Source organism: Heterocephalus glaber, unplaced genomic scaffold (genome assembly GCF_053883595.1).
Source record: "Heterocephalus glaber isolate CG9 unplaced genomic scaffold, H.glaber_assembly_v1.0 deba00001428, whole genome shotgun sequence".
In the NCBI taxonomy this organism is placed as follows: Eukaryota; Metazoa; Chordata; class Mammalia; order Rodentia; family Bathyergidae; genus Heterocephalus; species Heterocephalus glaber.
In genome coordinates this window covers 10,307,816-10,328,224 of record NW_028258293.1, presented here as the reverse complement: position 1 = coordinate 10,328,224, position 20,409 = coordinate 10,307,816, and the positions used below count along the sequence as shown (strand labels likewise).

Here is a 20,409-nt window from a genome sequence, read left to right as displayed (position 1 = left end):
ACCACGAGGAAGGGGTAAAGCTGGAGTGTTTAGGGACAGCAAGAAAGTCTACCTGGAGCGAGGGGCAGAATAGGGGAGAGAAAATTGGGAAGGAAGGCAGGGACTTTGTGAGACGTTTGGATGTTCCAAAATACCACGACTGCAAGCAGAATGTCGGACAATGGGAAGCAGATTATGACCTCTGGGGTGGGCGTGCGTGCGTGCGTGCGTGAGTGCGTGCGTGCGTGGGGGGGTGACTGAAGAGTAAGGAGAAAGGATGGGGAGCACTTGGTGATTTATGGCTGCAGCCCACAAAGGAGCTCATGATGGGTAGGACGAAGCTGGGAGCTGGAGGCCGGTGAGAAGTGGCTGATTTGGGATTTTTCTTTAAAGTATACCAGAAGGGCTTGATGGCTTGGGGAGGGGGCATAGGGAAAGCAGGTGGAGGGCAGTTGTGGGTTATTTGGTTAAATCACTTGGTGAAGCCGGGTGCCATCCCCTTAGAAGTTAGCAAGTTTGGGAAGGAAGAAGGAAATGTCAAAAGTCCTACTTGGCCCTATTACAGTCTTTTCTGAGGATGACTAAGGAAGTCTTTAAAAACAGCTTTATGGAGATATAGTTCACACACCATACATTTCATCAATTTCAAGTATACAATCCAATGCCTTTTAGTTCACTGTGAATACCTGTAAGTTTTACATCCATCGCCACCTGTGCAGGTCTTGTGTCTATCACCACAATCAAGTTTAGAAGATTTTCATTACCACCAGAGCAAACCCCACACCCCTTGCTGTTTCCCCCTCCCACCACTTAGGCAACCATTGATTAAGCCTAGGTTCAAAGGAGAGGCTGGGGCTGGAAGCACACATCTGAGGCTCGTTCATGGTAGATATTGTTAAAGGGAGTGAGTGTGGTCAGAAGGCTGAGGACTGAACCCCAGGGAACTTGGGGGTCTGAAAAAAGAGGCGGAAAGGTGATCAAAGGAAGCTTGTGGAGGTTGGCCGTCCTGCAGGGGAAGATGGTCTTGGGATGTGGCACTGGATAAGCCAATTCTTCTTGCTGTCTCCACTGAGCAGAGGACCTATTGCAACACCCATTATCAAGCACATACGAAAACATGTGGTCCCTTCATGGCCACCAGAAGTTGCTGGGTCTAGTTTCTGATGGTTCCCTTAGTCTGAGAGGCCTACATCAAAAATCCCCACTCAAGAAATGCACTAGTAGGAGGAGACAGAAGTACTTAAGTCACCTAGGAAAGATTTATGTCCTTGTTGAGATTAACTCGTTACTGTTAATGGATGCAGTGCCACAAAGCTATGACAGAACATATGTCTCACTTTATTCGTTAATGGAAAGAGCTAAAAGGCCCCTTCCCCAGGACCAGCTAATTACAGAGACTTAGATTTAGAGCTCTTGCCGTCTTCCCCAGGCCACCTTTTCTCTTTGCAGGGATCACTTTGGCTTTTAGGAATTCTGGGATTTCTGAGACTGAAAAGGGGGCCTTGGAAACAACAGCTCAAAGCTACCAAGGCTGAGGTGGTTTTAGACAGCAGAGGGCAGGAGAGACACAGTTCCCTCTACACAACTTGGCGTGCAGTGTCCTGTCCACAAGGCCGAGGTAGTCTTGGGAAATCCCATTTTCTGCAAAGTGTGTGATTAGTCATGTTAGCTTTAAAGGTGACAGGTTGCAGGTTGAAGGGTTGTCCTGAGTTTGATGCAAACATTGTAAAAGCAGAGAGGCCCCTGGGAGCTGGGTCAAATCCTGGTACAACTGCACAATCAACTGAGCCTGGGCATCAGTTTACCTCTTAACCTTTCAGCTCAGCTTCTGGATTGCACAATACACTGTGTGTGTGTGTGTGTGTGTGTGTGTTCTGGGAATTGCACCCAAGGCCTCATACTAGGCAAGTACTCCACCATGAAGCTACATCCCCAAATCTTTGTTAAAATTTTATTTTCTGACAGGGTCTTGATAAACTGTCCAGGCTGGCCTCAAACTTTCAGTTCTTCTGCCTCAGCCTCCACAATAGGTGGAGATACAGGTAGGGCTACCATGCCTTTCACTTCGGAGTTGGTTTATTTGCTTGTTCTCTATCTTTTTAACCTTCTAAGGGACCAGAAGATTACAGGGCCAAATGGGACAGTGGCTTGCATACAGAAATATCGAGAAAAATAGGGCAGAGACCAGAAGAGCATGTAGGTGTAACCTTCTCTTAATGTAAAACTGTCACGCTGATTTGCTGACATTCAGTGGGACTCGGGGCCAAAGGTAACTAGGGGTTAAGGATATGGGAGGGACAGTGCAGGCCCTGAGTCAGTGAAAAAGGCTTCTGAAACTGTTGGAATGCCCCCCCCCCCAAAGGAAAGAGGGCCTCAGAAGTTTTCTTTTTCTCCTCTGGGATCCGGGTTGTGTATCACAGGCATGGTGCTGGGGAGCGGGAGGCCTAGGGAGCAGACTGCGGGGCTTTAAATCATGTAGGGCTCATTTGGTATAAATCAGAAGTTCCGTTGTTTCTCATTTTCACCACTCTGCGTACCAGGTTATAAATAACATTCCTGGACGGAAGTAGGACAAATAGGAGAGGCGGCAGAGATGGCAGGGAAGGTCTGGTGAGCAGGGTCCTCTACCTGCCCACAGGCAAAGTCCAGCTTTTTATGGGGGGGGGGAGCCCGGAGGAATCACAGGAGAGGTCAGTATGTGACTGCGAAAGCACAGCGGGTTTTAAAAAAAACCACCAAGAAAGTCATGCAAGGAAAAAAATGGTTAAGAATTTCCCCTATGTGGCAGCATTTGCCCTGCAGAACGAGGTCTGTAAACAGACTTCCAAACCCCAGCTGTGGGTCGCTCCAACTCGAGGACCCTTTTTCTGCTCCTTCGGCCTCAGCGCCCTCTTCCTGCACCCCAAAGTCGGCACCCAGACCTAGGGGCCCGCGTGGAGAAAGGAGGCAGGAGGTCCGGGTGCCGAGAGGGGACTCGGCCCTCGCGCCCCTGGGGTCCCTGAGCGCCTCTCCCTGCACCGTCGCCCGAGCAAAGGGGCCGGGCGCGCCGGAGGAGAAACCCCAGCACCGAGGGCTCCGCGGCGTTAGGCTTGGCCGGCGTGAACTGCGGCGACTTCGGCTGTCCCCGCCGCCTAGCCGGGGCACAGGCGGCGACGGGGGCGAGCGCAGCTCCGCGGGGTCGGAGCGCGGGAAGCTCGCGTCTCTGGCTCCTCCCTCTCCGCCGCGCGTCCCGGGACTCCGGCTCCGCGTGGCGGCAGCTGTCGCCCACGCCACCCGTGTCTTCGCGGCTCCTCGGACGCAGAAGGCGAAGAGGCGCAGCCCCCACCGCCGGGTGTAACCTGCCGGAGCGGCTGAGCCCGTGCGCCTGGCGAGCGCAGCCGCAGCGAGGCCCGGCCGAAGAGAGCCGCCCGCCGCGGGGGGCGGGCTGGGGGCGGGGCGGCCGGGGCTCCGTGCGGGGCGCGATCCCCAAGCGAGCACAGCGCCCAGGCGGCCCAGCCTCCTCCCCGACGCCGGCGCGCAAGTTTGGCGGCTCCGAGCCCGGCGCGCCTCGGCCCCGCGCCCTTGGTTCCAGCTGGCCGCGGCGCGCCCTGCTCGGCGGGGACCCTCGGGAGCGATGCCGGTGGACGTGATTTTAGTTTTGGGGTTCTGTGTGTGCGCCGCCAGGACAGGTGAGCAGGGCGGGGCGTGGGAGGACTCGGGGAGGCGGGGGTCGCCCCGCGGCCCGGGGAGGGGCAGCGCCGTGGGCCGGTCCGGTCGATGTCCGCGCCCGCTCCTGGTGCAAGGGCGGCAGGCGGGACTCGCAGGTGTCCCCGGAGTGTCCTCCTCCCGGGGACGCGGCTGCGGGCGCTCGGGAGTGAGGGCTGCGGCTGCGAGGAGGCAGCCGCGTGCTGCTGGATACCGGCTTTCCAGCTCCGGGAGTGCAGCCCGCAGCAGGGCGGGCCCGCGAGCACCGCGTCCCGGAACTTGGAAGGTGCGGTGCAATCCGCTCCCCGAGCGGCCCCTCGGGGACCGGAACCCGCGGAGGGGCGCACGGCGGGAGGGCGCGGCGCGGGCTGAGGGGACCCGGGACCCGCGGTCTCTCCCGTCCCCGCCGGACTCCCGGGGCAACTCTCGAGTATTCCTTCTCCCGCCCGCTTCCGCCCCCAGGGCTGGGCGACGATTTTTATTCGCAGTGGAGACCGTCCGGGGAGATTTTCTCAAGCTATAATGGGAGGTTTGGGGGCGCCGGGGGAGCAAGGAAACCGACGCGATGGTCTCGAGGCCCCACTCCGTTTGGCCTCCCGAGGCTCAGTGAGGGCCCCACGAACACCCCCTCCCCTCCGCTGCCCCCAGGTGCCCTTTCCCCAAGTCCCGGGGCCTCGGAGGCCGCCTGCGGCCGCTGTTTTTAAAGAGCTACTCCTAGTAGCTGCTGGGAGCTCGGGTGGGTGAAGTGGGGGAGAAACGGGGAGAAACGGGGCGGGCTATAGGGAGGGCTCGTTAGAGATGCTCTGTTCCGCGTCGGACGCCTGTCCTCAGGGCAGGTTTCCCCCGACTCTGAGCCCCAGGGTGTGTGCGTGGCCGTTCCCTTGCCCCTCATCTTTTACCCGTTAGCATCCCAGGGTTTATTCTCCCGAGGCTTAGCCTCCTTCCCTGGCCAGAGCAAGTTTATCCGGAGAGGGCTGAGGAGGGGCGCCGGCCCTTGGTTGGCTAAAAAGTTCCCTCCGCTTACGCCCAGGGCGCCCCTCTCGGCTGCAGGCAGCGTGCGGAGGATCCAGGGGTCCCCGGCGACTAGGACGCTCCGGCCGGGCACTGAGCAGGCCCGGCTTTCCTTTGGCTTAATCCGAATGCGGTAAGGAGCGGTTTCTCCGGGGACGAAGGACGACCCCCACCTCTCCTCCTTTCCAGCCGCCCTGGCTGCAGATGCTCCGAGATGCAGGCTGACCTAGAATAGTTTTTTCTCCGATTCAGGCTTTTCGTGAAGGATGGGTTAATCTTTCAAAAACAAGAGCACACTGGCTGGAGGCAGGAAGGCTTTCCAGGAGGAGGAGAGGGAGGAGGAGGGGAGGCCAGGCGAGGCCAGGGCAGAGCTCGGGCTACCCAGAGCAGGGAGAGCCTGGGATTGATGGTTGCTCTAGGGAAGGAAGAGCGGAGGACAGGGAAGAGCTAGATGGGGAGGAGGGCAGCCCAAGGCTCATTTCACAGCCTCAAGTGCAAATCACGGCTGAATGTGTCCTAGACACATTAGTTCTCATTACTCCTTTGAAAAGTTGCCCATAAAGTACCTTCCTCCAGGAGTGGCCCGTGTGTCTTTCCAGGGCACATTGCTTGTGGACGTTAAGAACCCCGTCTGGTTCTCCTTCCTCTCCCCAAGGCCATAACAGTCTTGTAACAAATTGGTTGTGGGGAAAGATTCATTCATGCATTTAGCTTTTCATTCAACAGACAGCTGAATGTCTGACTAGGTACCCAGTGACATAAAAGGGAAATGACTTGGCCCTTGACTACTGCGACCTTAGAGTTTAGCTGAGAATCGAGATAGCTGCTGGAAAGCACTTTTATTCTACAGCTTGATGGGGTGGGATGGGGTCTAAGAAGTTTGAGAGAAGGCAATTTGGAGGGCAGAAGGGTGTGAGTCAGTTTGGGGAGGAGGCGGAGTGGTCAGGGAAAGTGACACTTGAGAGTCGTGTCTTGGTGGGGCTTGGGGGGTTAAAGTGGGGACCGCTACAGCAGGAGGCTGCAAAGCAGTGTTGCCTGGGTGGGTTGACTTTTTAGTGCCGCTTGGTACCTTGCTACACGAATACCAGAGGCCGCAGATTTGTTCTACAGAAATTATCAGAAGAATCAAAGAGATAAGGAGGGAATCACTTTCCTTCCGTACACTTACCTTTCCTTGTATGGGCACGTAGCTTTCTGGGGATAGCCCCATTGATTTTGTCCCGAAATGCACATTTCCACATCACACATCCACCCGCTTCGGTAGGTAGCAAAGGCTAGGTGGTGATTAGTTATCAGGATCCCAACAGCTGCTTGCAAAGTTTATTTGCCAAGTGAGACAATTGTTATGGGGGCTGTTAACAATCCTAGACGAAATAAACATGTGGTTCACTTAGTGAGCTGCTCAGATATCACCGCCTTTTAATGGAAACAAATAGATGATATCAGGCGCATTTTAATTAAAGCAAGACTGCAGTGCAGAAGCGGTTACATATGAGGAGATCTAATGATAGGTGTCCTAAGGAAGCTGCGTACATTATTCTTGTTCAGAAAACTTGTTTTAGAGTTCAGAGCGGAGTCAAGATAGGAGATGCTGTTTTCCAGTTTTTGTTCTTGTTTCTGGATAAAAAAATAACTTGAGACTACCAGACACATCACTAATAATGAAAACTTGGAAGGTTACAGTAATGGCCGTGCTCATGAGTTTTCTCCGATGGCTTAGAAGCATGAGTTACGTGAACACAGGGATTATTATTATTATTATTTTTTGTGCCAGGGATTGAACTCGGGTCCTTGCGCTTGCTCAGTGGGCAGCGAAACCACTGAGCTAAATCCCCAGCCCAAGACAAGGATTATTATCCCCTTGCTTTCTGGTTTGCTTTGGTCACCAGGGCAGGGAGCGAAGGGAGAACTGTACCTAAACGCAGTGCCCCTAGGTGCCCAGGGAATGCCTTTTGCTGCCACCTGCTGGTCGGGAGAGATTTTTCTTTTGGGAGCAATTCCCAGGTCGTTTATTAATTATGAATTGAATAATTGAGCTGTGAAAATGAGCCTCCGGCCTTCAAAATATTGGCTAACTTGAAAGAAACAGAGCAGCTTCCTCAGGAAAATTGCTTCTGGGGTGTTCAGAACTGATCAAATGGTTGTGAAATCCTGCTGTTAAATGAGGTCTTACAGCGTCTTTCTGGTGTCATTTTACTCTGCAAGGGCCTTGAAAACAGCTGTCATCTTGGGCAATAAGCCGGATTAGATTTGGATTGAGCCAGATGCACGGGGATTTGCTTGGGGGCCTAGGTCCTGGGCATCAAAGGTGGATGAGTGGGCTCTGGGCTCAAACACTCCCTGGGCAGGGTTGCGGAGTGGCCAGCAGCAGCCCCAAGGCCCTCTGTGATACTGACATGCTGCCTTCCAGGTTTTAAAATATCTCCTCCCAGGGATCATTTTATCCTGCTTAATTCTAATTCCCAGCTCCAGCCATTTGTAGGGCTGCTATGTCAAAAGCAGAAAACTTGATAATAGAGTTTCCTAGGAAAGGCCAGGAACTCCATGCTTGGAGAAGAAACAGAAACATTAAAATAAAAATATTAATGGAACTCACACTACACAAGGTCCAGGAGAGGCCACCGAAATGCTGCCTTATTAATAGGTTTTCTGATTCCCTAGGTGGTATACAAAGTGCTGTCGTTTATACACCCTCCTATTGGCAGTGGGCATTTTCATCCCGAAGGGGACCAATTCAAGGGAGAGAAGAAAATTGTACCAGAAGCCTAATTGATTTCTTTTCTCTCGTTCTGTTTTTATGAGATATTTTCACAAAAAGCGAAACAGTTATGGCTGGGGTGGGGGGAGGCCGTCTGAATCATTTCCATTATTTGGGTGGAGTTGAGGACTAGGGAGATGGAATGGAATAGGAAGATGGACTATTATAAAAGACAGGTGAAGCAGACCCCAGCTGGACGTCCGTATGAGCTGAACATGAGCTGTTGGGAGTTGCCGCTAAGACCTCAGGAGTCTGGGAGGGGAATGACCACTTCTTTTTTACAGATGAGCAAACAGAGGCCTGGAGAGGTAATATTTTCCAAGAAGTGATTTTTCAAAGGGTGCATAATTTATAGAGGAGAGAGTCAGGACTGGAAGTGGCTTTTTAATTTCGCAGCCTCAATTGTTCACAACACCTTCTGGATTGAGGTGCTGTGTTCTCACCTGAGGACAGGGACTCAAGATACTGCTGGGAGACTGCAGTTCTGCAGAATCTGTTTGACTGCCTTCTAGGCCGGTCCGATTTCAGGCTTCATGGTCTGGGAGCTTGGTATCTTTAGGATGACCATTGTAGTGAGTCTTTGCATCAGTTACTGCCACGGTTAATGTCACGTAGCAATGACTTAACGCAACAGTCATTTATTTTGAGTCACATATCTGTGGATTGTTGCCTTACCTAAGCCAGGCTTGGTGGAGTCATTTCCAAGTTGAAGTCGGTGTCTGCACTGTGTATCTTAGCTTTCTTGGTACAGCGGGGCTGCAGGGCCGTGTTCTTCTCTTAGTGATGGAGAAATGCAAGAAAATAAGGCCCACTGTGCAAGCACACTTACGCCTCTGCTTGTGTAACGGTTACTAAAATCCCAATAGCCAACACTGGTTAAATGGCTGAGCTCAAAGTCAAGAGTTGGGGAGGTTTCCTCTCGCTGTAGTGGGAGGAACTTCACAGCCGAATAGCACAGGGTGTAGGAATGGCAGGGATAAAGATTGGAGGCCACTAATGCAGCCAACCACAGTCTCCTAACCAGGTTTCCTTGGCCTGGATGCCATCCTGTCTTCTCACGGTACCCCAGATACGCATGTTGCTCTGAGGTGTTTACTCCCAAGGCAGTGATCATGAACCCACACACCAGGTAATTAGGTTCTAAATTAAAAGCCTATAATATGTCAGGGCTTGTACAAAGCATCAGGGCCAGAGGGACACTTCCTTCCTTTTGTGTCCAGCTAAGGGCACAATCTCAAATCTGCTTTCAAAATTCCTGGCCAGAGAAAGACCAGCTTGGAAGTCCTTTGAGATCACCTTTGATTTAATTTCTGACAAGTAGGTGTAGAGCACTATAGATCAAACTGAAATATTAGTTCCTTTCCTGTCTTTTCAAGGTGAGCATAGAACTGCTAGCACCTGAACTCAGGAAAGACACCCCGACTCAACAACACGGCCGTGGCTCTGGACTTGGGATGATAGAAAACCAGCTGGTTCAGTTGTGCTTTGCACAGCTAAAGTGCTTCTGAAGTGGCCCCAAGTGTAGGTGAACAAGAGCAGGCAGGCAGAAACTTAAAGTTAGGTTGTATTTAAAGTGTAAGTCAGAGCATTACTGCTCCCCTTTTTCCTTTAAATGTAAACCTATGCCTCCAGTGATATCCCATAAGAATTAGGCCAGTGGTCATGCTCCCCGGTGCAGGCTCTGTGAGAACATCCCCAGTGCCTTGCTGTACATATGTTCATAGTACACCCTTGGCGAGACCTGTTAAAAACTTATTAAATGGATGAATGCAGAGTCCGTGAAAGTAACAGTTGTCTTGGGGTAAACTGGCCCCATATCTGGCTGTATTCCAAAGGAGAAAATTTAAACCGTTGGTTTAGGAGACAAGAGAATGCCTGGCACAAACAGAAAAAGCAGTTATTCTGCCCTGGCAATGACAGGTTTCAGCTCCAAAGAGCCCCTCTGACCGCCTCCTGCTGACAAGACCTCCACTGCAGCAGCAGTCCATGTTTCCTAGCAGGAAAAGAGGAAGGAGAGGGTAGACTTCCTTCCCTTCATGTGCAGGGCCGGGGGTGGGAGGGGAGGACAGGTGAGGCTGTGCTAGCTCACACTGTCCTGATGAATATTCACCCCGTCTCTTCAGGACAAATTGGGTGCAAGCTCTCCGAATCCAGACTGGGGGACTGCATTACCAGCAGACGAAAGTTGACAGCTGTTGCTGATTAAAACATTTCCAACTGTGCAATCAGAATCACACTATTGAGATGCTAAGTATAGGTAGACACAGCCTTTATGAATGGCTTAAACATAGTCCCTCAGAGTGATCTGCAGCCTTATTAGCCTATATAATTGGAAATCACTTTGCAGTCATCAATGAATCATTCTGCAGAACACTGATGGGGTAAGAGACGCCCTTGGTATTTCCCTTTCTCAGAAAGGAAGTAGGAGACTCAGGGCTGTGTTTCTTTGTACTGAGGTAGACTTTGGAGACAACAAGAGTCATCAGGATCTAACTTTCCATCAGGAATCCTCTTGGATAGAAATATACATTTGGGATTCTCCTTTCTGGCCAATCCCTTCACTATTCTTTCCTAATAGGGCCAGGATCCCTCTCCACTTCCTCTTTATGAAAGTTGGTTGTACTTGGTTAATTGATATGCTCTGTGCAGGGGTTTACCTTTGGTAGTGGAGTTAGATTTTGCCATTGCAGCTGTTTGTGTGGCAGGTGGATCAGAGCCATAATCTTCTATCTGTACTTCCCAAATCAAAAAATCTTACAGTCACAAGATTTCTTCACAACTCACCAGACAGCAAAGCCTATCCTGCTTTGAACTCACTGGCGGCAAAACTTGAGCTCAACTGATAGGGGGCTGTTTATATTCTTTATGCCAATTAGAAGAAAACATCAACTCCTCAATCCAGAAATATTGTGGAATTTGATAATAGGGTGCTGATTCAGATTTTCCTGAGGGTATTGCCTAAAGACATAGAGGCCCTCTTACCTTTCTAACATACAATGCATTTTGAATTCTGAAGTGTACCTGGCCCTAGGGATTTGGGGAGGGGGTTATCTGAGTAATGGGGAGTGGGGCTGGGGAAAGGTACAAAGAAACTGCTATCAGAGGGGTGACAGGGCAGAGTTGTTTTCCTTCGCCCCTCTTTGCCTCATGGCCTCTGTCCGTATTGCGGCTAGCATTCTGCCTATGGTGCCAAAACAGCTCTCTGTTCCTTTGCAGTGGTGGGCTTGGGGCTGGACCCTGACCTTCAGATGGATATTATCACAGAACTTGACCTTGTCAACACCACCCTCGGAGTCACTCAGGTGCCTGGACTGCACAATGGCAGCAAAGCATTTTTATTTCAAGGTAAAGGCTCTTCTTCCTTTGCACGAGGGTGGAGGGTGGGGAGGAGGGTCGGTCTGGGGATCGCCTTTGCTGGTTTTCTTGGGCTCTGGTCCAGAAGAGTATTCAGATGCGCAGCGAGTGTTCTGAGAGTGAGAGAAGGCATTAGGGGGTGTAGTGGTGAAATGTTTGGTTGGGTAATAAAATGGTTCCCTGGGGATTCTGGTTGGAGACTTACAGGGTAATGAATGTGCAAGAACTGTTGGACCACCGTGTTATTTTTACGATATTTCTCCAGCTGTTATCTGTCCCTTTACCTATGCGTATACCTACGTCATCATCTACCTGGTAGACCACGAACACAGAGTGTCTTCCTTTTGGGGTGCAGCTTTCCTGGCTCTGCCCATTATAAACTTGATGACAATTCATGAAATCATTCGGCGGGCATTTATACAGTTTAAAACACTGTGGGTTTTAAAAGGATGGGCTCTGGAGTTTTACGGCTTGGGGTCAACGTTAGTCCTACTTTGGCCCTGAGACTCTGGGTGGTTATTTGGCTTGACTATGCCTCAGTGTTCTCTCCTAAAGTAATGCATCCTTGCTCAGGCTACCTCATGCGGCTGTTACAAGGATGAAAAGAGCCTATTAAAGCAGTTACACCAATGCTTGATACACAGTAAATGCTTCATAAATACTAGCTCCCACTTTGGAATTCCTTTCATGTATTAGGCAGCATGCTAATAGTCATGGTGTCCCCAGGAGGAGTAAATGAGATGCAGCCCCTGCTCTGAAGTGTCGTTCCACAAATCACTGCTGAGTTAAAATGGCCGCACATGCAATGAAGGGGACGTATAGGCTGATAAATAAGAGTAATACAGGCAGATCTGATTCACTTGGAGAGGTGGTGGCATTAGAGAAAGGACACCCTGAGAAAGTGATACGTCAGCACAGACTGGAAAACATGAATAGAAAGCCTTGTGTAGGAATCGGGGTGGGGGGTGCTCAGAGCATTCTGGGCAGAGGAAGTAGTAAGTGTAAAGGTCTAGAGTTAGAAACCAATTGAAAGGGGTCTCGTGTGGCTGAACGGCACAGAGTGGCTGGAGAGGAAGGCATGGGCTAAGTTCTGAGGCATCGATGGGCAGAGCTAATGTTCTGCTGTCGTGCGTGGACGGAGAGTGTGTCTGATTGCTGGCCAGTGCCCATTCTGAGAGGTGCGAGGCCATGTACTGTACTTGTCACTAGCCATTGTAAATAGCACCCCTACCGGTAGGCCACATGAACGATTTTGTATTAGACTCACAGTGGTGGGGCCCTTGTGTAGAAAAAAGTATGGAAATGACCCGATTGCATAAGGTAATAAGGTGGCTGGGATATTTCTCTGTAAAAATACCTGGCAGGGTTCTTTTAACATAACTTTTTAAGAAGATAACCAAAGGATTCTTTTAGAATGACTGAATCAACATTGTGGAATGAGATTTATGCATTCCCTGGGTAGATCACTCAGGCCTTGTTAGTGACACATAGCAGGTCTACAGATATGTAATGAGAGTACAGATATCTTACTTTCTACTCTTACTAAAGAGTTGGTGAAACTTTGAAGCTGGGCATAGTAAAGAGAATACAGACTGGATTACTTTTCTTTGTGCACTGTACAAGGTCTGCATGGTCACTGTTGGGAGTCCATGCCATCCTCGGTCCGAGCAAGGGCTGTGGAAACTTGCTTGGTCTTTAAGCTCCAGTTCTACCTCCTCTGAGCCAGCTATTGTGCATAGTTCATTCTACATGGTTAGTAAAACGTTTGAAATAAATTAAAATTTTTTTTTTGTCCAGTCTACCTGCAAGAGGCTTGTGCCTACTTTGTTGATTATTCATTCCACAAGTGTGGGTGCCTTGGCCTGGGAACTCTGCTCTCTAATCTCTGTGTTCTCTGCTTTTCCAGCTGTCTCTACAGCAGCTAGGAGGGATTTTCACCTTTGTTGGTAGAAGACTGACCTCATTTTGAGAGTCTGAGGAGGCTTTTCCCTATATCCTATGTCTTTGTCTTGTGATTATACTGGCAGCACCTGGACAATGGAAGATAATTTTCCTTCTCAAGATCTGTAATTTGATCACATTTACAAAGTCCCTTTTGCCATGAGAGGTGACATATTCACAGGTTCTGACATTAGCTTATGAACATCTTTTTTTTTTTTTTTTTGGTACCGGGGATTGAACTCGGGTCCTTGTGCTTGCGCAGCAGGTGGTAAAACCACTGAGGTAAATCCCCGGCCCTTATGGACATCTTTGAGGAGCCATCATTCTGATTGTCCCAAAGTCTGCTTTTTGGCTCCCAAAGATATGGTTCCACAAGCAAAATACATTCACTACATTCTAGTATCTCCAAAAGTTTTAAATCATATAGCCTCGGCTCAAAGTCCAAAATCTCTAATCGCACCAGTGGAGACTTCCAAAACTCACCATTCAGTTGTGTGACTCATTTTGGGAAGAAATTCTGCTCATCTCTAGACCTGTGAAACTAGAAAATAAGTATCTGCTTCCAACATACAATGGAGAGACCAATGTAGGACACCAGTTATGGAAGGAGGAAGTATAAAGAGGATGGGGTAACCAGCCCCAAACAGTTTTGAAATCAAGCTGTGCAGACTTCATTGGGTTTCCAGGTTTGGGAAGAATGCTTTGCCTGTAACTCATATCTCAGAGACAGTGTTTCTTTTTCATGAAGGGGACCATGTGTTTGCGGACACATGAGTAGTTTTATCAGCCTGTTTCCTGCCTGCAGAATTTTGAGGGTTTGTCAGCCCTCTTTCATTTTGTCCTTTCTCTGTTCCCTTCAGTTCAAGTTGGCAGTGTTTCTGTCGGTATTAATCTCAAGAATACTTTTTAAAATACAGTTTTATTTTTGATCAGCACATAGTAAGTATCTACATCTATGGGGTACAATGTGGCATTTCAGAACCTGTATACACTGTAAAGATTAGATTAGGGTAATTGGTGTATCCATCACCTCAGGTATTCATCATTTCTTCATCTTGGCAAAATCTTCTCTACTAGCTATTTTGAAATACTCAATTAATTTTTGTCAACCGTAGCTGCCCTCCTGTGCTGTGGAACAGTAGGAGTTATCCTCCTGTTCAACTGCACCCCACCGTTAAACATCCTCCCGCTTTCTCTTCCTCTCCCCTCTTTCCCAGACTCTGGAAACACCACTCTGGTTTCTGTGAGGTCAATGTTTTGGTGTCCATATATGAGTGAGAACATGCAGTGTTTGTCTTTCTGTTCCTGTTCTATCTCACTTACACAGTGTTCTCCAGTTCCATCCATAATCCTACAAATTTCAAATTTTCATTCCTTTTTGTTAAGTGACAGAATAGTGTTCCATTGTGAAATTATACTACACTTTATTTGTCCATTCCTCTGTCTATGGATACTGGGTTGATTGAACATCTTGCCTATCCTTAATAGTGCTGCAATAAAAATGGGAGTGTAGATGTTTCTTGGACATTTAATTTTGATTTTAGCTGTCTATAATCCCAGTCGTGGGGTTGCTGGCTCATCTGATGATTCTGTTTCTAGTGCCTTTGAGGAACCTCTGCACGGTTTCCCATGATAGGTGTACTAATTTATATCTCCAGCAAGTGTCAGAACGTTCCCCATTTTGGCATCCTCAGCAGCATTTGACAATAGCCATTCTAATGGGGGTGAGATGATTTATATTTTCCTGCTAATGATTAGTGAGGTTGAGCATTTTTTCATATATGTGTTGGTCATTTGCATATATTCTTATTTTTCATTCATTAATTTTATTGGTACATTTTCAGTATACAGTAGGCTGACATTCATTCCTGGGAATTTGTAGCTTTATATATCATGGTTCTTATAGTTTTCCCCATTCCCCTGCCCTCATTTACATATGTTCTTTCCAGAAATGTGTATTTAGATCATTTGTCCAATTTTTAATTGAAAAAAATTTTGCTATTGGTTTGTGTTCCCTGTTGGTAAATAGTTCACAAATATTTTCTCACATTCTGTAAGTTGTCTTTTCACTCTGTTGCTTGTTTCCTTTGCAGTGAAAAAGGTTTTTAGTTTGATGTAATCCCATTTATCAATTTGTGCCTGTACTTTGGGGGTCTTTATTTTTGTAGTACTGGGGATGGGAGCCAGGGCCTTTGCACTGAGCTACATCCCCTGCCTTAAAATATTTTTATTTTGAGAGAGAATCTCACTAAGTCATTAAGCTGTCCAGCTGGGACTTGAACTTTCAGTCCTCTTGCCTTGGCCTTTCAGAGTGCCAGGATTACAGGTGTGTACTATACCCTCAGCCTCTTTCAGGGTCTTGTCTAAAACACTCTTGTCTCTTGCTATGTCTCGAAGCATTTTTCCTATGTTTTCTTCTACTGGTTTCATAGTTTTGTGCCTTACATTTAAATATTTGATTAATTTTGAGTTGATTTTTGTATATGATGAGAAGTATAGCTCTAGTGTTTTTCTTTTGTATGTGGATATTCAGTTTTCCTAGCACCACTTGTTGAAAAAAAATTTCCGTTTTCTAATGTATGTTCTTGCTGCTGTTGTCAAGAATCAGTTGACTGTAAATATGTGGATTTATTTCTGGGTTCTCCATTCTCTTCCATTGACCTGTGTCCATTTTTATGATGTGTCATACTGCTTTGGTTAATATAGCTTTCTAGTATGTTGAACATTTTCAAGAATCTTTCAGGTCTACTATTTAATAGGGATCCTTTGTTTACTGGCCTCCAACATGTCTGTCATGTCCTTTTAAGCCTTCAATGGCAGCACTTTTAATAGAAATTTGAACACTATAATGTTTCCAGAATACTCCAATTAAATCTCTGTTTCCGGTGTAGTACTGTCAAAGAGAAGTATATTGTGAGTTGCATCATTTTACGTTTTTAACAAAATACAGAATTTTGTTACAAATACATGATACCAAAAATTATTTTGTATTTTACCCTTGAAACATTTCAATTTCAATGCTAACTTTTGTCTATAATAACTAATAGATACTGAGCTTTTATTAAATTAAAGCTGAAAAAGCAGCCTTGCCAAAGTATTCCATATAAACTTGATTAAATGCTAAATTAAAACTTTAGTGACGTATAACTGACTTATAATAAAACATACATATTCAAAGTATGTGTTATGGCAATTTTGACATATAAATACACCTGTGAAACCATCACCACAGTCAGAATCATCACAAAAGACTTTACTCTTTTTTTTTTTTTGGTACCAAGGATCGAACTCGGGTCCTTGCGCTTTCAAGGCAGGGGGCAGAGCCGCTGAGCTAAATCCCCGGCTCAAAAGACTTTACTCTTAATTCCTCCCAGCTTCCTCTCTGAGCTCCTGATTGGCTTCCTGATCTCCAGGAACTGCCAGCCTGCTTCCTGTCACTCTAGATTCCTTTATCCTTTCTACGATTTTCTATGTAGAGAATCATACCAGGCATACATTTTTGGTCTGAATTCTTCCACTCATAGATCTTTTGAGGTTTGTACACAGTGAGCTATAAGGTTCTTTTCTTATAGGAAACAGTAGAGTCTTACCTTTAAATTTTTTAAACCAGTAAGAGAATCTCAGTCTTTTTATCAAATGTTCTTGAGTTGTTCTAGGACACAGTGGAGCTACTGGGAAACATTTTAGTCCTTTGAGATTTTACTTTGAAGGTTTATTGGATAAGGCCCAGAGAAGTGCTAGTGCAAACAGCAGAGTAGGACTAATTATTTCCCACCACTTCCCTAGGAATCAAGAGATTTTTGTTTGACTGTTAGGAATAGCTGTTATTCTTGGTGCTGTGTATTTGCTGGGCACTCACTGTTGGTGATTCTCCTCTCCTTGGGCAGTTTTTTTCATGTACATGCCCTGATTTAGTACTCAGGTGAGTACAGGTATTAAGGGAGGCCTGTATTTCTTTTTTTGTGCTGCTGCTTCCTCTCATGCATTATGTCCTCTGAAATCTGGGTGCTGTCATCTCCCCAGGGCTCGGCTTCATCTTTGCAACTTGAGAGAGGTGTTGGGCTCCGCCTGCATGCGGCAGGCTGGAAACTCTCAGCTTGGGAAGCTGAGTAATTGTAGGGCTCATCTTTTCTGTATCCTGCAGCTCCAGGGTCACTGCTTCTTATTGATTGATGTTTAATGTCACGGAAACTGCTGTTCAGCCAATATTCATATTAAATCTAAATTCACATTAATTAGAATTATATGAAATTAAAAATTCATTTTACAGCCACACTAGCCACATTTCACGTCCTCGTTGCTGTATGGGGCTGGAAGTTACCTTATTGGACAGTACAAGCCTAGAGAGGGTGGTGGGGTTTTACTGTTTCACCACAGCTCAGTTAATCTGGGTAGACTGTAAGATTTCTTATAGTCTTCTGTCAAGGTTAATTCATGATAGCAACTAGCAAGCTACTAGGCTTCCTGCCTCAAAGTACCTCATTGATAAAATTACTCACTGATAAAATAGGGGAAAAATAGCACCTACCGTAAACCTAGCAACTCAGGAGGCTGAGGCAGGAGGATTGCCACGAGTTCAAGGCCAGCCTGGGCTACACAGTGAGTTCAAGGCTGGCCTGAACTACATAGCGAGACCTTGTCTCAAAAGGGGGGTGGGCAGAGGATATAGCTCAGTGCAAATCCCTCGCCCCTCAAAATAGCACCTACTGTAAGGTTGTGGCGAGGATGGGATAGATTAAAACATATAAAGTGCCAGGGCTGAAATATATATATGGTGAGCTCTCAGTAAGTGCAAGTCTGCACATTTTTTGTTTTTTTTTGCTTTTTTTTGGGTACCAGGAATGGAACTCAGGTCCTTGTGCTTGCAAGGCAGAAGCAGTGCCACTGAGATAAATCCCTGGCCCCAGTCTGCACATTTTAATGTGATAGGATGCACCTTCAGCCTTTTTCCTGTGATTCATGTGCTTTGTGTGTTATTGTCAGATTTTAACCTGCAGAGGTAGATTAGGGTTGTGGGACAAGCAGAAGACTATAGACGGCAGAGGATTAGGGGCCAACATTTTATGTATTAACTTATTTCTGCCTCACTTTAACCACATAAGATAGGCACTATTATTACCTCTTTTTATCAATGAGTGAATGGAAATGTTCTGAGACAGTACCTTAGGATGGATATATCTCTTATGTCTCTAACCCTCAGTTTCCTTGTTTGGAAAGGGAAAGATTATGCAAACTATATTACAATGTATGGGAAAGCATGTTCCTATAATGTATAAAAAGCAGAAGTATAAAGTGTAAAAAATAAATTTATTATTCTTTCATTTATTTCAGTATCTATTAATATTTCATCATCCTTTGGCTATACATTGGTGTATGTTTGGGAATGAAAACTTTTATTTGAATGCTAGCTTGTTAATAACGGTGATAAATTTAAGTAGAAAACTCACTTACCTGAAAGCACTCTCACAGTACTGACTACAAAGCCCAACAGGGTTTATTTTGAGGTTAGCTAAAGTTTTAGAGTGTCTTTGTCACTGCTGTCATTATATAATGCAAAGAATTGAATTAGATAAAAATTCTTTTATCTACTTGCTTAAAACAGTTACATTTTATTAGGGATTGGGGTGGTGTGGGGAGGAGAACAAGTGGCTGTGTGTAGACTGACACAGATGTTCTCTAAGTGAAAAAAATCCTATGCACCAGCATTAGATCTTCAGAAATCATTTTGCAGTACCTCTGCTCTGCTTTGAGTGGGACTGAGAGTTTGAGAGTTGGAAACTCTAGTTCTCTCTGACACTGTCTTACAGTCAAGTAGCTGGGAGAATGTGTCGGATTGTGTTTCCTTTACAAAAGTGAATTAGAATACGCACGAATGCAAATTCTTTAATATCTTGCCTTTTTGATTGCTAGGAAAAGTGCTACTTTTCAGGAGTTCTGTTTCAGAAGACTTTCTAAAGAAGGGATGGATAGTGTCTTTCAGTATCTTGTTTTATGTCACCAGACAGAGCAGAGACTAACTGGGCTACTTAGAGGGCATGATTTTAAGCATTGAGCATCTCCTTGTCCTCTAGGCTTTGAGCTAGGTATTGTGAAAGACAAACAAATAAGGCAACGAGCACAGGCTCAAGGAGGTGAAGAGTCTAGAAGGGCAAAGTCGGTGTGACGTCAGAGACTCTGGTGCAGAGATGTCTGGCTTGCATTTATTCTGGTGTCCCAAGAATGTTCCCAAGAATGTTCAAGAGAGAAATTTCTTTTTACTCCCTGACCTGGGAAAGGTTTCTGGGTGAGGTGGCGTTTATGGAAGTCATCAAAAATTAGGAATTAATTATGTGACTTCTGTTCATAGGAGTACTGCCCATGTGTCATCATTTTCACAAAACAGTGCTGTAGGCTTAAAGCTATAGTTCTTGATGCTCAGAAAATTTGAGTAAGTTGGAGTTACCCAAAGGGTTTGTTTAATGTTGATCCTCCAGATTTCCTGCCACCCACTATTGCCCAAGTCTGAAGTGTTTTTTCTGTTGATTGGATGCGCCTAGTCACTAATTTCCTCTGGGAGCATTCAGAAGTCAACCTCACTTTGAGTGGAGAGATTTAGTATCACTTTGCATTTATCAATTAATGGAGTGATTCAATTCACATCCAGTGTCTCCCAAATATAGGTACTTTTGCTCTTGCCAAAGACAAATTCTACGAGTGGGTTTTCAAATCCCTCTCTGGGATGAATTAACACCTGTGCAGGCTTATTCTGGGAAATCATTAAATGGCTAAGTGATTAACTGTGTATCATAGACCATAGAGACTGCATACTGCCAATATCTGCCCTAAATTCCAGTCTCTCAGTCATGCTCTCCCATCAAATCATCAAATGCCACATTAAGGAAAGCAGAGATGGAGAGAGAGAGGATGCAAAACGATAAGAATTCTTTTAGGAATTATAGGCACAGCAGCCAATTCCATACAAACAAACTGACCTTGGGACAATTACTAAACCCCATAGAATTTGTTTCCTCTTTGGACATTGAATAATAATGGTAATGTCTATGATACAAAATATTTTTAAGGATTAATTTAGATCCTATAAATTCATTGTGAAGAAAAGAAATTTGAATTTTTTTTTTTTTTTGGTACCGGGGATCGAACTTGGGTCCTTGCGCTTGCGCAGCAAGCGGCGAAACCACTGAGCTAAATCCCCAGCCCCGGAAATTTGAATTTTAATTAGTATTGTTACTGTTTTGGTTACTTTTCTCTTGTTGCTGATACAAAATATCCGACATCCAAAGTTAAAGGGGGAAAGGCTTATTAGCTTACAGTTCGTAGAGGTTTCAGTCCATAATCTGCTGGCTCCAGAGCAGGGTGGCAGAGCGGTAACAGTTCATGGTAGACAGACATTAGCAAAGCAACAAGAGACCTTAGCAGCATCTTTCTGCCCCTTTTATCCCATCCAGACTCCGGGTATTAGGACGATGCCAAATGAATCACTCACGTGGTTTAGTAATTACCCGCCTTTAATTTCTTTAATCACACACTCTAGATCCAGCCCACCTTATGACTGCATGAAGCTTTGGGGGGAACATCTAGACAAGCCATAACAGCTATTAAGAGTGTTTATTACAAAAATATTTTGGGATTAAATAAATATACAGCAAGCGTCAACTATGTGCTAGGTACTCTTCAAAGCACAA

At 46.3% G+C, this 20,409-nt stretch overlaps 1 protein-coding gene across 7 annotated transcripts in view; it reads left to right on the top strand.

The window, feature by feature from the left end:
* The first annotated feature begins 239 nt into the window (after window positions 1-239).
* Window positions 240-20,409, top strand: part of Nell1 (neural EGFL like 1) — an 813,237-nt gene continuing 793,067 nt past the window's right edge. For 2 of the 7 annotated variants that reach the window (XM_004851560.3, XM_004851559.3), the window contains exons 1-2: window positions 3,462-3,647; window positions 10,649-10,777. In XM_004851560.3, coding sequence (XP_004851617.1) covers window positions 3,593-3,647; window positions 10,649-10,777 — 184 coding nt within the window. In that variant the 5' untranslated portion in view covers window positions 3,462-3,592. Of the gene's footprint in view, window positions 338-3,411; window positions 3,648-4,784; window positions 4,808-10,648; window positions 10,778-20,409 lie in introns of those variants that run through there. The other 5 variants (XM_087211541.1, XM_004851562.3, XM_021263923.2 and 2 more) reach the window with 5 other exon arrangements.